This window comes from Crocodylus porosus, unplaced genomic scaffold (assembly GCF_001723895.1).
Source record: "Crocodylus porosus isolate Cpor-Errol unplaced genomic scaffold, CroPor_comp1, whole genome shotgun sequence".
NCBI lineage: Eukaryota > Metazoa > Chordata > Crocodylia > Crocodylidae > Crocodylus > Crocodylus porosus.
In genome coordinates, this window is record NW_017728914.1 from 17,931,700 (window position 1) to 17,952,454 (window position 20,755).

The 20,755-nt window shown below is 42.3% G+C and overlaps 1 protein-coding gene across 5 annotated transcripts in view; it reads right to left on the bottom strand.

The window, feature by feature from the left end:
• Positions 1-757: 757 nt before the first annotated feature.
• TTC1 (tetratricopeptide repeat domain 1) overlaps positions 758-20,755 on the bottom strand; it is a 54,247-nt gene continuing 34,249 nt past the window's right edge. For 4 of the 5 annotated variants that reach the window (XM_019534901.1, XM_019534902.1, XM_019534900.1 and 1 more), the window contains 2 exons: positions 13,843-13,897; positions 2,376-2,990 (listed from right to left, as the gene is read on the bottom strand). In XM_019534901.1, the coding sequence (XP_019390446.1) occupies positions 2,857-2,990; positions 13,843-13,897 (189 nt within the window). In that variant the 3' untranslated portion in view covers positions 2,376-2,856. Of the gene's footprint in view, positions 773-2,375; positions 2,991-13,842; positions 13,898-20,755 lie in introns of those variants that run through there. The other variant, XM_019534904.1, reaches the window with a different exon arrangement.

A 20,755-nucleotide genomic window follows, 5' to 3' on the forward strand; every position in this document is an offset into this window, starting at 1 on the left:
TGTTAAAAAATTAGGGACCTCACTTGCTTTCCAATCCTTCACTGGGACTTTTCATCTTTAGTAAAACAAAGTTATTTAAATGACTGTATACATGGAACAACAAGCTTACAAGTTAAGGTGACTATGTGATTGCACTAAACACTACTAGAAATGTCAGGTAATCACTTGGTCTTGTGCATTCTTGTTCTTCGAAGTAAAAAAAAAATTACCATTTTCCTTTCCTATCAGCACCTGTCATGCATAATTGTAGAAGCAGTTAGGACATCAAGCCATGGAAGCAGAGCTGCAAATGTAAGCTTTGTTCCAGACTTGTGCTAACAGCCACCCCCTGGCAATTAAATGGGCACTTGGTCATATGAGCTGGGAAAAATCAACAATAGTTGAACATTAGGCCAGCCACATCTCTCCCTTGGGCACCACTGGCTACAGGAACTGGCATGCTTTAACCACCTAAGCCCAGTAGGTTGTTAGGCTCAGGCAAGTCTTTGACTTTCACCCAAGCACTTAAAATATTGGCTGTTTTGCAGGCCTTCAGATTTTTAAAGCAGGGAAAACCTGCAGAGGAAATTTCCTTCCTAAGTAGGTTTTGGGCAAGGCAGGAGGTTGTTAAAGCTGTATACTCACCACTTGCAACACCAGACAGGCATGTGTAAACAATGGAGGACAGTAAAGTTAGCAGTGAATGAATCAGTCCAGATCAAAAGACAACTTACAAAGTGTCATGAATAGGATTGTGATGCTCCCGTGTTAATTTTTTTTTTTTTTAAAATGTCTGGAGTCCCCACCCCCAGGGTAGCTAAATGAAGTCCAACATTCAAAGCTGAGCCTTAAGCCAGGTTCAAGCCTTGCATACAAAACTACCTGAAGACTCTCACGGAGTAGGCAGAAGACCTGAGAGACAAATACCTAAACAAGTCATTCCTCAAGCCCTGGCTGGCAAAGAGCTCTTTTGGGGACATGGTAGCACAGCTCTTCTCAGCTACACCAGGAGCAACCAGTCACTTTAGAATTCCCCTTCATCTAGCAGAAACTGGGTGCAGCAGAAGACCAGGCCGTCTGCAAACAGTGAAGCCCCACGCAGAGCATAGCTAGGGCCTCTGCACATGGAAATCCTTGAGACCGTTTTCTGTTGTTTAGTTAAACAATATTTTAATGCTGAAGAACTTAGTCTGCGCAGGCCTCTAAGTGGATTAGAGTAATTTCTCTTTTGATAATAAATTTTTGTCTCTGTAGACTTCACACACACATGCTGCAGGCTGGAGGTCACGTCGAACACAGGCTGTGTACACACCAGGTAGCCATGGAATCAAAACTCACCCATGAAAACAGAGCCAAACATGGCAGCAGGAATTTTTAAAATAACTGTGGAAAGACTGAATTCCACTTAAGAGTGAAAAAGCTAAGACATATCTGAAGAGCCTGTCCCCTTTGGGCTTACCACAGTAAGAACTAGGGCTGGAGCCATGAATATCAAATTTCCAGCTTCCCAGTGAATGGAAATGGAAAATTTCAGGGGAAAACTGAGTGGGAACTGAAATGAGCACACAGATACCACTCTGTTAGTGAAATTATTCATATTTTCAAATTACAGCACAATAAACCCAATGTAAACAGGTTTGGCTTTAGTCCTGCAAGCTACTGAGGAGACAAAATGCTCAACTGCAAGTTACAAAAAAAATTACCCTGCCCCATGTTGCACAGTAGTTGAATAATATATGCACATAAATACTTTCACTCCTTTCTAGTTTGAGATTCTAGCACAGCTTAATGCTTGCAATCACTTACATATCACTGGGCACGTCTACACAAGACACTGACTGTGCAGTAGCTGAACAATACTGCACGGTATCACATCATAGTACAGTGCTAATACACTACTGCACAGTATTATTAGGTTACTGCACAGTAGTGTCACTTAAAAGATGTTCACTGGCACTACCGTGCCGTAACTCCAGTTACTACACATTTATGTAGTACTTGTTAATATAAGTACTAAATAAACGTGCAGTAATGACTGTGCAGTCGCATCTCATGTAGACACGCCCACTGATGTCTACATCTCATTGCTAGCATCAGAAAGCTACTGTGATAACTACAAGTACTGGATCTATAGCAAAGGCATATCACTAACTTCATGGTAAGACACTGAAATGTTTAGGTGATTTGCATATAGCTTCCAATGGGTTTCCTGAGAACAGCAGAGTAGAAGTAGAGGAACGCAGGTATGAAGGTATAAAATGAAAAGTCTCACAAGTTCTGTAATGTCTCTTGCAAACTTGCTCTCATTATTTGTATATTTTGTTTAGATGTGTTCTCTTAAAAAAAAAAATGCCTCTGAAAAGATCACTTCCCAGAGGCAAGAAAAAATCCGTTAGTCAGTCAAACAAACATCAAGCCTTTATTACAGTGAAGAAAAGTAATGCCACAGAGGATGACTGCTCCTCAAATACACTGACTCTTCCGGATTTTGCTAGCTCCATAAGACACCCATTAAGTTTTGTACGTTGGTTACAGCTGTGCGAGCATTGCATCCAACTGCTTGCTAGGCCTACGTTGCTGAGTGAATGAGCCAAGATGACCCACTTCCCTGTTTGGCAAGTCAAATAATGCACAGGAAAAAAACCCACACTTAGGACAAAGTTACTACTACAAGGAGGGGAGGAAATCATGGCTTGGTTTACACCCACAATTGTAACTATTTCACAAAAGGTGATATGAACATGATTCACGTGTATTTTAAATTTGGATAAAGTGATTTTAGAAACTAAGCAGTTACTGAATCCTTTTATTGGTAGTTGCAAGCACACTGTCACAAAGCTTGAAAGCCAGCTTTTTAATAGAACTAGGCCTGACATGTTATCTGTTATTGTTTGGATTTTGAACAAAGTTGATGGAGTAGGAGCCAGTTGAGGAATCCTGTTTGATCTGGAAATTTTCTGTCGATAAGCCAAAGGGACGGAGAACCAAGTTCCCAAGATCTTTTAGTTTGCCTGCAATGCAAAATCAACAAAAAAGAAACACACGCGAGATTAGAGTTGGAGTGGGATGAAAAATTAATGCTGAATTATCCATGGCTATGTAGCCTGGCTATATTTTTGGATAGATACTGTTCAGCCCATAAAATCCTTGGATTTTCCAGGAAATTCTCCAATTATGGTGATGCAAATCGCCAATCCACTTAAAACTAAAACAGACACCAAGCCAATTTGTATATGGTTCCCCAAACATCCTGGTGGTAATCCTCAAATACATACTGGAGACTTGGGGGTCACTGTAAATGGCTCTTTTGGCTCCCAACCAGTCCCCAGAGACACCAAATCCCCAAGACGGTAGATTACTTAACACAGAAAAGCAGTGAACACTCTTACTTTTCTATCCAGATTTCTCTCTGATAACTGCACTTGGAGTTGTTCCATTCTTAATGATTCTGAAGTCCCAATTCCCACCCAGCTAACAAATGAAGCATCTTCAGTTTAGAAGCTGGCCACATAAACAGTCATTTGACTATAAAAACTAACCCCAGAGTGCCCTTAAGTCAGTAATATACCCTTCTCAAGGAAGATTTTGACAGTTCTCTCATTAGCTGTAGAACAGCATAGTTCCCTTGACTGGATTATGTTACATAGTGTCACTGTAGTTAAATTACCCCTCTGGTCAATTAAGCAGCAGTGTTAAAAAACTTTGAAAGAGTTCAATCCAGTCTTCTCATAACAGGAAGTTGCCAAATATCACAAGCCTGTACAGCAATGGAAAGGGTAGAGAAGCCACTGAGAAGTAATTAGGACCCTCATATTTCCCAAAGAAACATGCATGCTACAGATGTCCTCTCTCATTTACTTCCTATTTGTGAACTTTAATAAAAACATAAAATATTGCTGAAGGAATATAGCCATGTATAAAAATAAACTCACTTAATCCCTTCATACCAATGCATTTTCACGTGCAAAATTTAGAGTTTACATTTAAATGCATGTACTTTATAAGCCATTTTGTCTACAGAAGCTTGAATATGAATATACTAGTAGACGTTACTGAATACCTTTGCAAACAGTGCTCTCCCTAGCTAGCTCACTATAACGATCCCCAAAGCTATCAGCTATTGTAATAAATAATATGCTTTTATCAAGAAGTTAATGAAAACTACAGGCTTCGATCCTTCCTGGACATTCTTTTTACAGAAAATAGGTAAGATACAATAAGAAAACAGGCACAGAATGGAACAAAAAATTCAATACTGGCCTAAAACCTTGCTGAGCCACTGAGGTAACTTTCACATTTACAGAATCAAGTATCTGTATTAGGCCAGGGAATGGATGCATAAAGCTGACTGACTCTGAAAGAGACAGAAGAGCAGTCTGTTGAATAAGAAATACAGACTCTGTCCTATTTAGCACACAAGTTTTATATAAAAATCAGTACTGGATCTGAAGCAGCAGACAAGTCACTAGGACACATTTTACTATCACAGCCACTTGAACAAACTATGGAAATTCTTTTTTGAGCAGGGCTGGGGGACAATTTTCAGGGGTGCAACAAAAGAATTGGAAAAAGGACAGGCACTGTCAGTCATTCATAATCATACATTTAAAAAAACAATATTACTAATTCCAATACTTGCAAAGAAGTATACATATTCAGAGGGCACATGAGAAGCTACACTGCTGTACCAATGAGCTATGGCGACGTAGCATTGGTATGGACTAACCATGAGGCCGCCACTACCGTGTAGTAGGGTTGAAAACAATCTGTGCGCCACTGGGACTGAACAGTACTGGTGGGTACTGCACAATCATTTAGTACTGATAAATCAAGTACTAAATGACTGTGCAGTACCAACTGCGCAGTCAGGGGCATGCGTAGATGCACCCAGACTGTACTTCCTACAGATCATACTAGCCAGGAGAGTAATGCTCTGGTTTCACGCTTTGTATCAGTACCACTTACATGGTTCCTCATTTTTGAAGAATCTAGTTCAGTATTACGCATGGAAGGTTATGAAGTCTGAATGTATTCAAAATATAACAACATAAAAATACTTTGGATTCTGACATTTAATTATAATGGGACCTAGTCGTATTTGATTTATTTGCTATACCCTAACATATTCCAATATAGAGTTTGTGTGTCTACTCCTCACTTTCCCCAAGCACTTCATCTTGACCTCTGAAAAGGCTTCTTTGGCAGGAATAAGGAATTTTTATTCCTTATGAGCTCTCTGCTTGTTCCTGTTACCTTGCTTGGCATGGTTACTCATCTAGCTAATTCCAGACTCCTTCCACACAAGTCCTTCTTTGCTTGGAATATGAATTCCAGAGTCTTTAGGTCTTTCATCTTAAAAGAAGTATTATTTGAGTCCTGAGCTTTCTGGTCTAGTTGATATGGGTCTCAACATGCAATCGCTATTCTGGAGACACCACTTATATAGAAAACATATCAGTATCATCAAGCTTGCCATTTATTTTATCCAAACAGGCCTAGCTTATCACTGTAGACGCTCGTCGAGGCAATCTTTTCTTTTAATTTGATTTTACCTTTGGGTTAAATGAAACAAAAGGTCAAATGTTTTGGCCAAGGTCACTCAGCAAATGCCTCAGCTTGGATTAACTTCCCAGTACTGGGGCCTTTTCTTTAAGAACACTGTATTTAGGAAAAAATTACCTTTTCTGCCAAGTTTATAATTTACACTGCATCTGAAAGCCTTCTGATCATGAAACTTGGAAGTTCCTCATAGTGTCTGTGTCATTATGGTGAATAGCTGTTACTGAACTTGAAGACAAACAATTGGTCATTGCTTAGTTTCAATCTTCTGCGTGAGCTGTGTCTTTGTTTACCAGCGGAAGAGACTTGGCATAGTCTGGACCTCTGGCACATTCTTGAAGCCAGTTGTAAACTGTTTACCAGTCATCCAAGCACTGCAGCATGCTCAGGAGCATGCAGATAAGTCTGTCTGTTTCAGGAAACAGTGAAGGGTCTCTTCTAATCAGAGTTAGGATGCTGGCCCTTTTCCGGTTGTATTAGAGCCAGTAGACACAAAATATCTCCTTTGGTATTCCTACTTGCAGCTAGGCCATTTGTTTTGGAAACCAGAAGCTTTCTATGAAGCATCTGATATTTCATCTCTCCTGAGCTTTGCTCAATTATTCAAGCAGCAGTTGGATCACAGTCCACCTTCTCAGCCAGTCAGTCATTCTGACCCATCCAGGGGTTCCCTCTATTGCTGCAGTCATATTTATTTAGATTTGTAGTGAGGTGAAAGAAAGCCTTGCTTTTTCAGGAACTCTGACCTAATACCCAGTCCCTGCTGCTTGCAGCAAATAAAACCATCAATGTAGCAGAGCACTGTTACCTCTTCTCCCCTTACACACTCCACCCATCCCTAGATTAGGATTTGTATGTGAATCACAAAATGCAGCTCTCAAAGAAAGACTGTGCTTAAAGGGTAGGGGGGAAAAAAAAAGAGCTTGCAGAACTGTGACTCAGCAACAGAGTTCCCAGCCCTGAGCAGTCAAATGCTCATTTATCCTGAAGTAATGTCAGGTTCTCTCCTTTCAGAGAAGTTGCAGCATTTGCTCACCAACAAGGCCATTTTGATGTACATCAGTCTTGATGTTTTCAGAAGCATCGCTTGCACGTTATCTTACTTTACCTGGAGTTTCACCAGGAGTTTATTCAACTCAAGAATTCAAGGCTATTTATAGCTTTCCCATTAACTGCTCAAATACTGTTGAGATAAACAGTTAAGGCTCAGAAATGCACATGTAACCTTGCAAACACACACATCACTGGATTTTCTTGCACACAACACTCACCTTTTCCCCCAAAATCAGCCCTCTGAAACTGGGATGTGTCAGAGGAGCTGTTTTCTTAACTGAAAAAGAAGCAATCCTAGAGACACTATGCATGCTATGCAGCTGCCAAAATGGCCGAGTCACATGTTAAGCCTCTCACAGCCATAGCTGTTGTCTGAGCATTGTAGCTTGTGCCTGAAGTGGTAAGTGTCCTGCTACTAGTACCATGATAATGGCTGGCAAGGTAGAAACAACACCTTATTTACAGGAGCTTATATAAAAGAATTGCTTACAGCAAGGAGCTAAGTTTTGCTACCTTCCTTACAAGGGTCTGAGGCCTAACCTTGGTGTGACACAGATTAAGTCCTCCTGGAAACAGAATGTCCCAAAGTGTGGCATCCCAGGAGACGGAGCCACACCAGGAAGATCCTGCTGCCTGCTAGCTCACCCACCGTCGTCTCTTGGGATGCCACACTTTCTGGACATTGTTCCCAGAAGGACTTACTCCATCAAAGTCGGCTATAACTCTGGGGAAAAACAAAACAAAACAGCCCCCCTGCTTCATTCTGCTTCCAAAAACATGCATGTTAGAAGACAGGGTATTTAACTTGCATGTCTTTTAGCAGCAGAGAGAAATTTTCACCACAGAAATATGTATGGTGCTGATAGACTTGCTTAGTGAAATAACACCACAGATATGTGAATTAGCTTCCATTGCATCCAAAACTAGTCTAACAACATTGGTGAAGTAGGTTGAAAGCTATGGGTTAAGAAGAATCAAAAGAACAACATAAAAAGAAAAATAGAGGATAGCTAGATATAGTCATGTCCTGACAGTTTCAGTTAGGCAGAGAGTGTTTGTGTCAAGAAAGTAAAAAGAAGATTCATCCAGATATATAATGTGCAAAGTTAAGTTTTCAATGCATTTGTCAAACCGAAGAAATAAAAAATTAGTTTGTGCTGGGAATGTATAACAGGCAAATGGCAGCACTCATCTGCAGAGGGTGGCTGGAAGCATGGAAATAATGCAATATGAATACAGGCCTATATAGCAGTGGTTTTCAAACCATTTGTGGAACCCTGGGGTTCTTCAATAGGTCACCAAAGGTTTCACAAAGAGATGGGGGTTAATGGCAGTGGACCAGGAGGTAGTGTGCCACCATTTCTGGGCCACGCTGCCTGCCTCTGTGTCAGCTTATATGGGCTGCAATCAGGGGTCGGGTTCTGTGGCAGAAGTGATACGAAAGTGTTTTGTGACTTTAGGAAGTTTGAAACACATCTCTTTAAAGTAATTCCACGGAAGTTTCACATAGAGAGGAATGGCTCCAAAGAAATCTTCGTCCTCCGATTTTTAACTTTATCAGCTTTTTATTACCACACGCACCAAGTGCTTACGTGCAAGAATCCTCAGTAATGCGTTCACTGGCTTGCTTACATGCAATCAAATATGATGTTGTGATTTTCAATTTCTGACGTGTGCTGTAATAAGCTCTAGGACTAGAAGCAGAATACACTTTATACAACACTGAGAGCAAGAGCAAGTAACTGCACAGACTGAAGCTGACATGTGCCCTAAAAGTGCTTCATTTTTGGCTGACATCACAGCATGACCAATAGCAAGGCTTGGGAGAGGTTCCTGAAGATTGGAAGAGGGCCAATATGGTGCCTATCTTCAAGAAAGAAAGGAAGGAAGATCCAGGGAACTACAGGCCAATCAGTTTGACCTCAATCCCTGGAAAGATCTTGCGGGTGGGGGGGAGGAATCAAAGAAACCATCAACAGGCTAACGGAAGGCAACATTCTGAGAGACAGCCAACATGGCTTCACTGCGGGTAGGTCTCACCTGACCAATCTCATCTCCTTCTATAACCAGGTGACGCATCATCTGGACGAAGGAGAAGTCATCAATGTCATACTTGATTTTAAAAAAGCCATGACTTGGGTCTCCTATGCTGTCCTCATGGTAAAATTGGGGAACTGCAGCATTGACGAACTTACAGTCTGATGGCTGGGGAACTGGCTCCGTGGTCAGACCCAGGGAGTGACAGTCAATGGAACCGAGTCAACATGCTGCATGCTGACCAGTGGTATCCTCCAGTACTCTTTAATATATTCATAAATGATCTGGATTCAGGTGTCAGAAGCAGATGGGCCAAGTTTGCAGATGACACCAAATTATGGGGAAGTGCAGTCACACTGTAGGATAGGCTGGCAATTCAGGCTGACCTGGCCAGGCTTGCAAGGTGGGCAGATCAAAACCTGATGACATTCAGCATGGAGAAATGCAAGGTGCTTCACCTTGAGAGAAAAAAACCCACATCATACTTACAGGCTCGGCAGTGCTACGCTCGCTAGCACCATGACTGAAAGAGACTTGGGGGGCCATGATTCACCACAAGATGAATATAAGCCACCAATGCAATGCCGCAGCCAGCAAAGCAAATAAAACTCTGGCTTGCATCTGCTGATGCATCTCAAGCAAGACCTAAGAAGTCACCCTCCTGCTTTACTTGACCTTGATGAGACCACAGCTGGAGTACTGCATCCAGTTCTGGGTTCCACACTTTAGAAAGGATGTGGAGAAGCTTGAGAGAGTCCAGAGGAGAGCCACGCATGTGATCAGAGATCAAGAGAATAGGCCTTATGAGGAGAGACTGAGAGGCCTGGGTCTCTTCAGCCTGGAGAAGGGAAGGTTCAGGAGTGACTTGGTGGCAGCCTATAAATATATAAGGGGCGTGCAACAGGAACTGCAAGAATGTCTGTTCACCAGGGCACCCCAAGGGAAAGACAAGATCTAACAGTCACAAACTGGTAGGAGACTGTTTTAGACTAGATGTAAGGAAAAACTTCTACATCGTCCGAGTCTCCAGAGTCTGAAACACACTCCCCACAGAAGTGGTGCAAGCACCTACTCTGGATACCTTTAAGAAATGCTTGGATGCTTATCATGCTGGGATGATCTGACCCCAGCTGACTTCCTGCCCCTTGGGCAGGGGGCTGAACCCGTTGATCTCACAAGGCCTAGTGTCTATGAAATCTATGAAGCTTCCATGACAAGGTGCTAGGTTGCTGAATTTAGTCTCTCCATTGGGAATGCGTGAAAAAGAATGAAAAGCTATAAAAGTGATGCTAATGGTTGGTTTATCTAATAAGAATGGGAATTTGCTATGGTGGCTGGACTTTACAGGGCCAAAGCCATAGGGAGTTATACTCCTGTAAAAGGAGGCTGTAAACAAGGGATGGGCACAACAACGGATTTGGCCAGCAGCCGGACTCCATTTCCCAGCATCTTCTGCCCACATGGCTGGGGCCAGTCTCCATGGAGACCCCAGACACCACACTGTGACAGCACAAGGCTGCTGACACCATGGAGACTGGCTCCAGCCACGGTGGCAGGGCAGGGGGCTGCTCTGGAACTGCTGGGATCTTGCAATGGGGGCAGCTTGGTCTGGGGCCAGGGCAGAGCCATGATCTGCCACCTGAATGCTCTGGGCAGGGGCACACAAGCTGTGGATTGCGGCTTCACCCCAGCTCCTTCACCCTCATGTAGGTGACAGTGTGGCCCCAGGCTGAGGAAGAGCCGCAATCTGCTGCCTGTGCGCCACTGCTCAGAGCGTGCAGGCAACAGATAATGGCTGTGCCCTGGCCCCGAACCAAGCTGCCCCCATTGCAAGATCCCAGCAGCTCCAGAGCAACCCCCTGCCCTGCCTTGCAATGCGTCCTACTAGCATGGCTGGGGCCAGTCTCCATGGCAACCCCAGCCTTGTGCTATCATAGCACAGCGGCAGGGGTCTTCATGGAGACTGACTACAACCATGTGGGCAGGGACTACTAGGAAATGAAGTCCACTGCTGTCTGGATCTGGCCCACATGCCAGACTTTCCCACCTGTGCTGTAAACTGTTCTCCAGTATCCTAATACTGCCAAGGCTTATACATATACTCTACCTGGTGCAGACCTCAGGCTTGTACCTGCATATCCCACATACCAAGCGAGTGTTGTAATCACCAGGATTCCAGCTATTTTGGCATTTGTCTGTCTCTGTTTTTCTGTGAAATACTTCAAAAGGTATAGTTTGGTCCCAGTGTGGACTAGGAAAAAATCTCCTGTCTCTAACGTTCATGGGACAGAAAACCACACTTCCTGCTCAACTCTGGCATTAAGTACAACTTCATATCAGCAAAGTATCAGGACTCCTACTCCCAGTTAGAAACTCTGCAGAGATGGGACAAGTCCAAGGAATGAGCCTGCTCAGTTATATTTCCAGTCTACATCTTTAACATTCCTACTGTGTCTATACATGACAGAGATTCTCCCAGCATGTTTGCTGCATTACTGATGGCAAGTGGCACAAATGGCACCAGAAAAAATGACCTCTGTAGCCCCAAGCTCCTGGCAAGCTGCATCAAGCCAAATGCCTGTTGCACACACAAAAGACAGTTAGTGTCATTCAGGCTGGCTATCACATGTTGCTGTGATTTTAATCTTTTGCTTGGCTGTTTGCATCCATGTACTATAGTTGCTATATTCCAGCTTTGGAGACTGTCCTTCAGTCACTGCTCCACTGTTTTAGACTAGGGATTCTGCCTCTTATTTGTGCAGGACTCCCAGAGGACCAGTCAGATTACTGCTGCGCTAGTCTGAATACCAAAGTCAGAGCTCCTCTGAACTTACATGCATAAAACTAAAATCAGACCTGGCCAGTCCTGGCATCAGTGAGCAGTGCAGGACTTCATTTGTAATGAGAGCTTCTGCTGCTACGTATACTCTTTTAAAACCCAGTTCCAGACACTCGGAACAAAGCCTTTCTGCCATCAGTACACTCAGTAATTATTATGACAAACAAAAAAGTTCCAAAATAGTTTCTAAGACTTTCCAGTCTCCCAGCCCCCACACTTCAGCTTACCACCCTACAGCTTTACCCCATCTTCTGAACACAAATAAAACCCTTCTGGAATTCCTCTGCATTTGTTATTCCTTTCCACTAGTATCACACTTCATACTTTATTGATAGGTTCTTAGCAGCTTACAAATATGGCTGCTAAAACTGAAACTGGCCATGTGCAGCAGTTCTAGGAATCCTTATTACTTGCAACTGCACTTAAATCTGGGGGAAAAAAGCACAGAAAAGGACTAGCTCAAGGACTTAGCTTTCAGCCTCGCTGCACTGCAGGGAACAGTTCAATCTAAGAAAACCCTGACCTCAGCAGAAGCCCTTGAAACAATCTTCCCTTTCCAAATTTTTCTGGAATTACACAGCTTTACTGTGCACAGGGCAGATGGAAGTTATTTAACCTGGCTCTTAGCAGATTAGTTAAATGACAGTCTGCTTAAAAACAGATAAAAGCTAAAAATTATCCATGTATAGGAACTTTCTAGCTACTATTGTTACACCTAGAATGACTAATCAGATGATGAGTGAAAATGTTTCTAGAGGTTTCTGTTTCTCTGTTTTCCACAATCAACAGCACTCTTCATATAGTGACTTTCACTTTGTGCCCTGTACAGTCACTTGTCCTTGTTTGCATGAATTTTTCTAACAATAAAATTTTATTTTTCTGCCCTTTAATACTACACCAAAAAAAGCTATCCGGACAATTTAGGTGTTGGCTGAGTGTCTGAAGTTACTAACAACCACTTTTTTAACCTTTCAACACAAGAGAATATGTAATATTCAGTATGCTGAAAACTGCATCTGAAAACATCATGGCATGTAACTCCTTTGACTATCTAGTTTACCCAAAGGACTGCATGTCATACAAGACAATTCTCTATATTAATAAATACCACAGGTGAAAAATCATGCTGGGACAATTTGTTTTAAATAATTATCATATCAAATGTTGTCATTTTAATTTTCAGCAGTCTGAATTTTCAGGGCATTGTGTAAGTCTCAAGCACCACAATGATTCAGACTTCAGCTTTTTAGGATCACTGTCCGTTCAAATTTAAACAGTCTAATTTCCCCGAGCAGTTTCAGACAGCAGCTTCCTTTGGTACAGAGTTGCCCAAAAATCAGTGCAGCCCAACAGACAGGGCACTGGGCTAGGAGTGAGTCTGATCCCAGCTGTCAGTGGAGCCGCAGCAACGTTTTGCCTAACTTACTTCACTTTTGTACTTTAGTTCCCCTAAAACTGGGCCATTAGTCATTTACTCTGCTATACATGTAAAACACTTTGAGATCTATCATTGAAACTGCTGCACAGATGCCAAAACACATTCCTTTAAGAACAGCAGATTCAAATTTTTGCTTCAAAATATTTGAACTGGCTCCATGTAAAATTTTGCTAGTTTTGGAACCAGAAATTCAAATAGCTCTTGTCATTTTAAAAAGCAGTGTAAATGACTTACTGTCCCAAATACAAGCTAATAAACATACCCTGCCCACCCCACATACTTTTCATGGAAGACTTGTTTCTTTTAAACATCTAATTTTTAGCATAACTGGAACAAAATTACAAAAGATTTCAAAAACTATTTGAAACATCATTTTATGTGAAAGAAGAGGGAAGCACTTGGCATTTTCTGATGAGCTTTATCAACATAACTTGGATAATTTTGAAGATGTTCTTCAGACAGGTAACTAACTGGTTGTAAAAAGTGTCATTTTGGTCACAAGTGAAAGGAAGTTTGATCCCTTGTTCACATTTTGCCTCAGAGTTTGGTATAATACAGCAAAGCTCCTTACAAAAAAGAGACTGTTCTTTTCAAGAAAGGTCAGAAGGAGGTGCATTGGCAGCTTTAAGTGGTGAAAAACTATAGGATAGAGCTGTGTGTGTAGCCAAGCAAGAAAGTCCTTCACTTTTCATGAGCATCAAAAATTCACATTTCTTGGAATGGCTTGAATAACTAATTTAATTCTCCAGGAGTACTTTCAGTAAGTCAACTTCTGCCAACTTGTTGTTCTATTGATTTGAAGAGGGTGGATCATCCACAAAGACTTAAAGAAGTGTCAAACCCAAACAACAATAACAAGCATTGGGAGACTAGCCCCTTCTTAAACATAAAAAGTTAATATGACTAGGGAAGGAAGTTATGTGCATAAGTTACTTACCTAACATTTCTTTCTTTAATTTTTCATTCCGTTCTTCAATTTGTCTAGGTAATCGCTGAAAGAGTACAAGAAACAAGATCAGATTCAGGAGGGGTTTTTGAGAATCCTGCATGTTCATATAATAATAGAATTTGCAATCGCAAACCCAAGATGTACTGCAGAAAATGCAAAGAGAATATGAATATAAATATAAAGTTTCAGTCTGTTTGGAAGGCCTATTGTGTACCCTATTAGTTCGGTAGAAAGTACAGGGTTCATTTATGTATCACTTGACTTCTAGGTTAGATGGTTAGATCTGTTGGTTAGCATTTTTTGATGAAAATCTTTTGTCAATTTTTTTCGTTAATTGTTTTCACAAGACTTTTTTAGTTGCATCTCCAGGGCTGCAGGTAATAGTCTTAACCAAAAAAAGGTTTATAAAGAGCCACCTGCAATCAGGCACAGTGGTTAAGTTATGGACACAAACACAAGGAAGGAATGAAGACAGCTGAGAATTTGACTTTTTGTACTGGAATGAGATTGCAGGGAACTCTGCCAGTTTTATGAAAATAAATTTAGAGGATCTGAGATTTCATGAAACAGCTTTATGAGTAGATCTCTAAGCCTGCTATGCATGAACCTCTGGATCTCGTCTTGAACCAGACCCTTGCTATGCAGGACAAGACATCCACATCTAAGAGGTCACAAAAATTTGAGCTTGAGATTTTTATCATGCAGCTGCTATATTAGGGAATGGGAAGCCCAGCAGTCATGTAGAACCCACTGTGCAGGATCGGGAGGGCTGGTTGCATATTCTTCTCCTGAACCAGTGTCAGGGGTAAGCCTTCTTCTCCAATGTTAAACAATATTAAGCCCAGCATTTTAAGCAATTTCAAAATCTGCTATGACTTTCTTGATTATTTTTACAGGTTTAGGCACAATTAAGTCACATTCACTTCTACCCTGCACATTCTGCAGTAAGGCTAGTCAGATGAAAACGATGGAAATTACATTTTTAATAACATGTCTGTTGCTTTGTAAATTCATACAGTACTACTTCACCATGACAGAATTAAGGTTTCATATATAATTTTTAATAAGCCTATAGTTTCTTATGCATTTTTCACAGAACCATATTTCTTGGATACAAACTCTTAAGACAAATAGGAATAAAGTATGAAGAGCATACATCACTGCCACATGCTCAAATGAACTTTTCTGAGGTTTTGTATTGAATCTACCAACAGATTGTTTGCTCAAATGCTCCATCTGTCACATTCATGGTAGGACTGATCACAGCTCTGTGCAGCAGCCAATGTCATGGTCTCTTTTTACTGGGGTCAAAGCTACTAGGAAGAAGCAGAGACAGAGCTGCTTCAGTGGTGCCCTCTAAATGTATTAATTACAACAGCTGATTACTATAACAGGAAGCATTCACTCCTAACCTATTATTCCTTTGCAATAATTTGCTTCTAAAGTAGATGAAGAACTAGGATTGAACTTGGTATCTTTATCTGTTCTTGTTGTTTTACCCCATAATTTTAATCTCTTCAAACCACCGCATTTTGGTTTGATGTTTTGATACTACATATAATGCTCTTTTAGAAATCTCTTTGATTAGAAAGCTCAATTATGCTTCCCTCCCCCCTTAGAAGTACATCCTTGCAAAATTCAACTACCTTAATTATTGTTCTTTAGAAAGTAGATGGATGGGTGGGATCAAGCTTGTGCTTTTGGTTTCTACCATCACATGTTTAAAATGGGAAAAGGCAAGAACACCTTTAAATTCCTTTCTGCCTCTAATTTTATTAATCTACACTGCAAAATATTAGGAGGGGGGATGCATTAAATGCCCCCCCATACACATTCCACAGTATTTCACTGTATTAGTGCTTTAACTATAGATAAAAATTGAGTAGCAAGGGCTATGTACAAACAGGGTTATGGATACGACAGGGAACAAGATTAATTATCCGTGGTCCCTCCATGGTCTTTTTAGCATTTTTCTGGTAATTGATAAATTACATGGACTTGGTTAAAAATATTCTTTTAAGAAGTGTAGAATATTTTAATTAACTATCAAAATTTTGAGCCTTCCATACAACCTTGAATGCAGCCTGAATATCTACATTAAACCTCAGTAGAGTTTAATTCTCTACACAATTTATAAACAAGTGTGCACACAGCAAGCTTGACGCTGAAGAAAAAGAAAGTAATCAGGGTAACGTTATTGATAACAAACAGTAATGAGTCATCACATAGCATTTATAGAGATTATCATAGTGAAAGTTTTACAAAAAAGGAAATTATGCATCATTTTCTCCATTTTTACAGTGAGAAGCAAAAAGGATAAGTGCCTTGTCCAGAGCCATGCAGAATACTGGTGGAAGAGGTGGAATAGAGCTCAGGTTTTCGGACATTATGCTTCGTGCTCTGTACATTCTGCATAGTAGCACAGCCATTTATTAGCAATTTCCTCTGTCATACTGTAATCATTCCTATGCCAACTCCATAAGTGATGGTTTACTTCAAAAAGGAAGATTTTACATTAATTCATGATTCCCTTCCCCTGAAAAATCATTAATCAGCTGGTTTACATTTCACTCTTCAGTTTAACCCAAAAACCCAGAGATCCACAGCATATCTACAACCTTGACAGCCTTGAAACTCTGGTCTAGAATGCTGCATGCAGCATCTCTATATATGCCCAGGCTCTCAATTCGGTTCCTCTATTTGGTTGGCAGCTTTCTTAACTCAGATGGTTCATCATACATGGCGTATTTCTCTTACATATACACATTCAGCATTGCTAAGAGACTGGCATTATAGATCAAGACTGTGGACTTCATTCTACTGAGAAAGAGAGAGACACCCAGGTACCTACTTACTAATAAATTAGCCTCCATACTCATCCTTTTATTCTGGGTGGGACAGTTCAGGTTAAATAGGTCTCACTGTAAATAACTAGCACAACTATCATCTGGTTACCTCCTGTGATTTTCTTCTCATAGCAAAGCCTATTTCTGGTGTGTAGAATGGTTTATCTGGCCTTCTAGCTCTTCACAAATATGCTTATTAGGGGCCCAATAAAGACTTTTTGGGCCAATACTGATGGCTGATTATTGAGCCACATCAGCCGATATTGATTTGATTGCCAATATGCAGCCCGGCAGCTTGGAGAGCAGCATCTGGCTGATAAGTCTGTCGGAGGGAAGGGGTGGGTTAGACTGAGGTCTTTATGGTGAGAGAGGGACTGGGGGTAGGGCTGCCCAGCTCGGGCAGGGCGCAGGACTGAGCCACAATCCACTTGTCCGGGGGTCACAGGGAGGTAGGAGGTAGTTCCCGCCACTGTGCGCAACCCTGAGGGTGTCACTACGGGGGCACGTGCCCCCCCCCCCCAGATCTGTGCAAAGACAGGCTGGGGACAGCACCAGGCTTTTCCCGGCGGGAGGAGGAGGGGGTTGGGCCAGGGCTGTGTTCAGGGTGGGCGGCAGCACTGGAAGGGGGAGGTTTCAGGGGACGGGGCTACAGGGAATTCAGTAGCCCCTCTGTAGTACCCTTCCCATCACCGCCGCCAGCCCTGAGCACAGCCCTGGTCCAACCTCCCCACCAACAAGAGCCCAGTACCACTCCTGGTGCAGATATGATATGGACAGGTATATTGGTGCATCTCTACTGCTTGTAAGATTAAAATCAGCATGTAACTTTCTGAAAAGTTCCTCTTAAAACTGAAGCCTGAAGTCTGATGGAATTAAAAACAGAAGACAAAAACCAAAAAGAAACTTCACCACACTTACAGAAGAGTATAAATATGAACTATTTGGCCACAGAACACTATAATTTTTTTCTGCATAATAAATGTCAGGAACAGTTAAAGTGTCTCATTTGGGGTTTTTGTGCCAAACCTATTGTTGTTATCTGAAAATGAAATGATGTTATATCTCAAAAAAAGGTATGTATGGAGTACAGCGAAGAAATACTGTGGTCCAAAGATATTTAAATGAGCTGTTTAATAAAATTACTCAATTCACTGAAGACGTATGCCAAAATATTTTCTAAATAAGTGAAAGAAGGAAGACTGGCTCTAACAGAAAATGAAACTAATGCCTTGCATGGAGTCCAACATTGTTTTATTACCAAGAAAACAGAGCCACAGAGATTTGGCTTTGTTGTGGGGTTTTGTTTTTAAAAAACATTGCTCCCAAGCCACTATTACAACAGGTGTGTTAAACTATCATAATCCCAAAAGCAGCACTGTGCCTAGAATTACATCTTTGATGTGAAATTTATTTTATCTCCCTTGTGGAGGAGAGCAAAGATCTTCCATTATAAAACACAGAAACCTCTGGTTTTAAACTCTCCTGTCTGAAAGACTGCCTCTCTCCTGACACTTGATACACATCAGGATCTATCTGAGGTGTACCAAATGCCCTGAATTCCCACTGCAGTCAGTGGTCATTAAGGGTACTCCTCATTTGGCAGGAAGTGTTCTGTATCTCAAAAATCAGTCACGTCTTAGCCTAATGAGAGGGTGAAAAAGGAGGGAATATAGCTTTCATTAGAGTTAGTTGCTTCCTAACTACTAGGATTTCTTTACAAAAAGGATATTTAGCCATCACTAAAAAGCACTCTTAAAAGCTATCCAGAAGAAACACCATGTACCCTTTACCAAACTGCAAAGTACTGAGCCCCTCATACATTCAGGCATTGCCAGCCCACTGGGTGCATCTATACATTTACTGTAGACCAATTAGCTGTGTAGTAAACACTGTACATCTACATGTGCACCCCAATTAGGCTGAAGCAAACTAATATACTCTGCTGTAGGATAGTACTTGGAAATAAAGTATTATCTTGCTGCAGAGCTTTTTTTACTCCACAGCGGTGCACATGTAGACGTTGTGCCAGTTGGCTGGGGCGTACAGGTGCTTCAGCGTGGGGGATGCCTATTGGCTAGCCCTCCCCTCCCCCCGCCGAAGCACCCTCCTGCCCTAGCAAACTCCTCTGCAGCATGTTGAGCCAGGACTGCTCCGACCTGACCTGTTGTCGCTGGAAGCCTGCTACTTGCACGGAGCCTGAATCCAAGATATCACAGAGGGATTGCTGAGACTCATCCTTTCCTCTGACTACTAGTCCATGCTGCTCATCCATGTGGGCACCTATGATACTGCCAGGGGAGATCCTGAGCAGATCAAAAGTGACTACAGGACTCTGGGTGGAAGGATAGAGGTGTCTGGGGCTCAGGTCATGTTCTCTTCAATCCTTCCAGTCAAGGGAAAGGGCCCGGGCAGGAACAGGTGCATCCTGCAAATCTGCATGTGGCTCCGCAGGGGTTGCTGGCAGCAGAGATTTGGCTTCTTCAACCATGGGATATTGTTCCAAGAAGAAGGATTGCTGGGAAGAGATGGAAGAAAATCTTCATAGGCAGGCTTGCTAACCTAGTGAGGAGGGATTTAAACTAGGCTTGCTGTGGGAAGACCAAACCCCTGAGGTAAGCAGGGAAGTGGGAGACCTGGAGGAAGAGTAAGCAGGAGGGAACAAAAGGAGAAGGGTTCTTATTCTTCCCGAGAAATCAGTGCAATCAACTAGTTATCTCAGGTGCCTGTACACAAATGCAGAGCCTGGGAAAAAGCAGGAGAACTTGGAAGTCCTTGCACAGTCACAGCACTATGACATGATTGGAATAACAGAGACTTGGTGGGTGCTCAGATGACTACAGCACTGTCATGGATGGGTACAGACTGTTCAGGAAGGACAGGCTGGGAGGAAGAGTTGCAGTTTATGTAGAAGAGCAGTATGATTGTTCACAGGTCCAGTATGAAATGGGAGATAGGCTGTTGAGAGTCTCTGGGTTAAGGTGAGAGGGGAAAGCAACAAGGGTGATGTTGTGGTGGGGGTTTGCTATAAACTACCAGACCCAGAGGAAATGGTGGATGAGGCTTTCTTCAAACAGCTAGCAGAGGTTTCCCAATCACAAGCCCTGGTTCTCATGGGGGACTTCAATCACCCTGACATCTGCTGGGAGGGCAATACAGCAGTGTACAGGCAATCCAGGAAGTTTTTGGAGTGCTGGGGACAACTTCTTAGTTCAAGTAGTGGAAGGCCAACTAGGGCCCATGCTCTTCACCTGCTGCTCACAAACAGGGATGAATTGGTGGGGAATTGTACTAGTAGATGGCAACGTGGGAAGCAGTGACCACAACATGATTGAGTTCAGGATCCTGAGGAAAGGAAGGATGGGGAGCAGCAGAGTAAGGACCTTGGACTTCAGAAAAGCAGACTTCGACTGGCTCAGGGAGCTCATGGGTAGGATTCCTGGGAAGCCATACTGAGGGGGAGACAAGTCCAGGAAAGCTGGCTGTACTTCAAAGAAACCTTACTAAGAGTGCAGGAACAAACCATCCTGATGTGTTGAAAGACTAGCAAGAATGGTGGAAGACCAGCTTGGCTGAGCAGGGAACTCTTCAGTAAACTAAGTTACAAAAAGGAAGCTTATAAGAAGTGGAAATTTGGACAAATAAATAGGACAAGAGCATTGCTCAGGCATGCAGGGATGAAGTCAGGAAGGCCAAAGTTCAACTGGAGTTGCAGCTAGCAAGGGATGTGAAGGGTAACAAGGTTTTCTACAAGTATGTCAGTAGCAAGAGGAGAATCAGGGAAAGTGTGGGTCCCTTACTGAATGGGGGAGGCAATCTAGTGACAGAGGATGCAGAAAAGGCTGAAGTACTCAATGCCTTTTTGCCTCAGTCTTCACAGGCAAGGTCAACTCCCAGACTACTGCACTTAGTAGCACAGTTTGGGGAGGATGTGAGCAGCCACCAGTGACAAAAGAACATGTTAGGGACTACTTAGTAAAACTGGTCACGCAGAAGTCCATGGGCCTGGACGGGATGCACCGAAGGGTACTGAAGAAGTTGGCTAATGAGACTGCAGA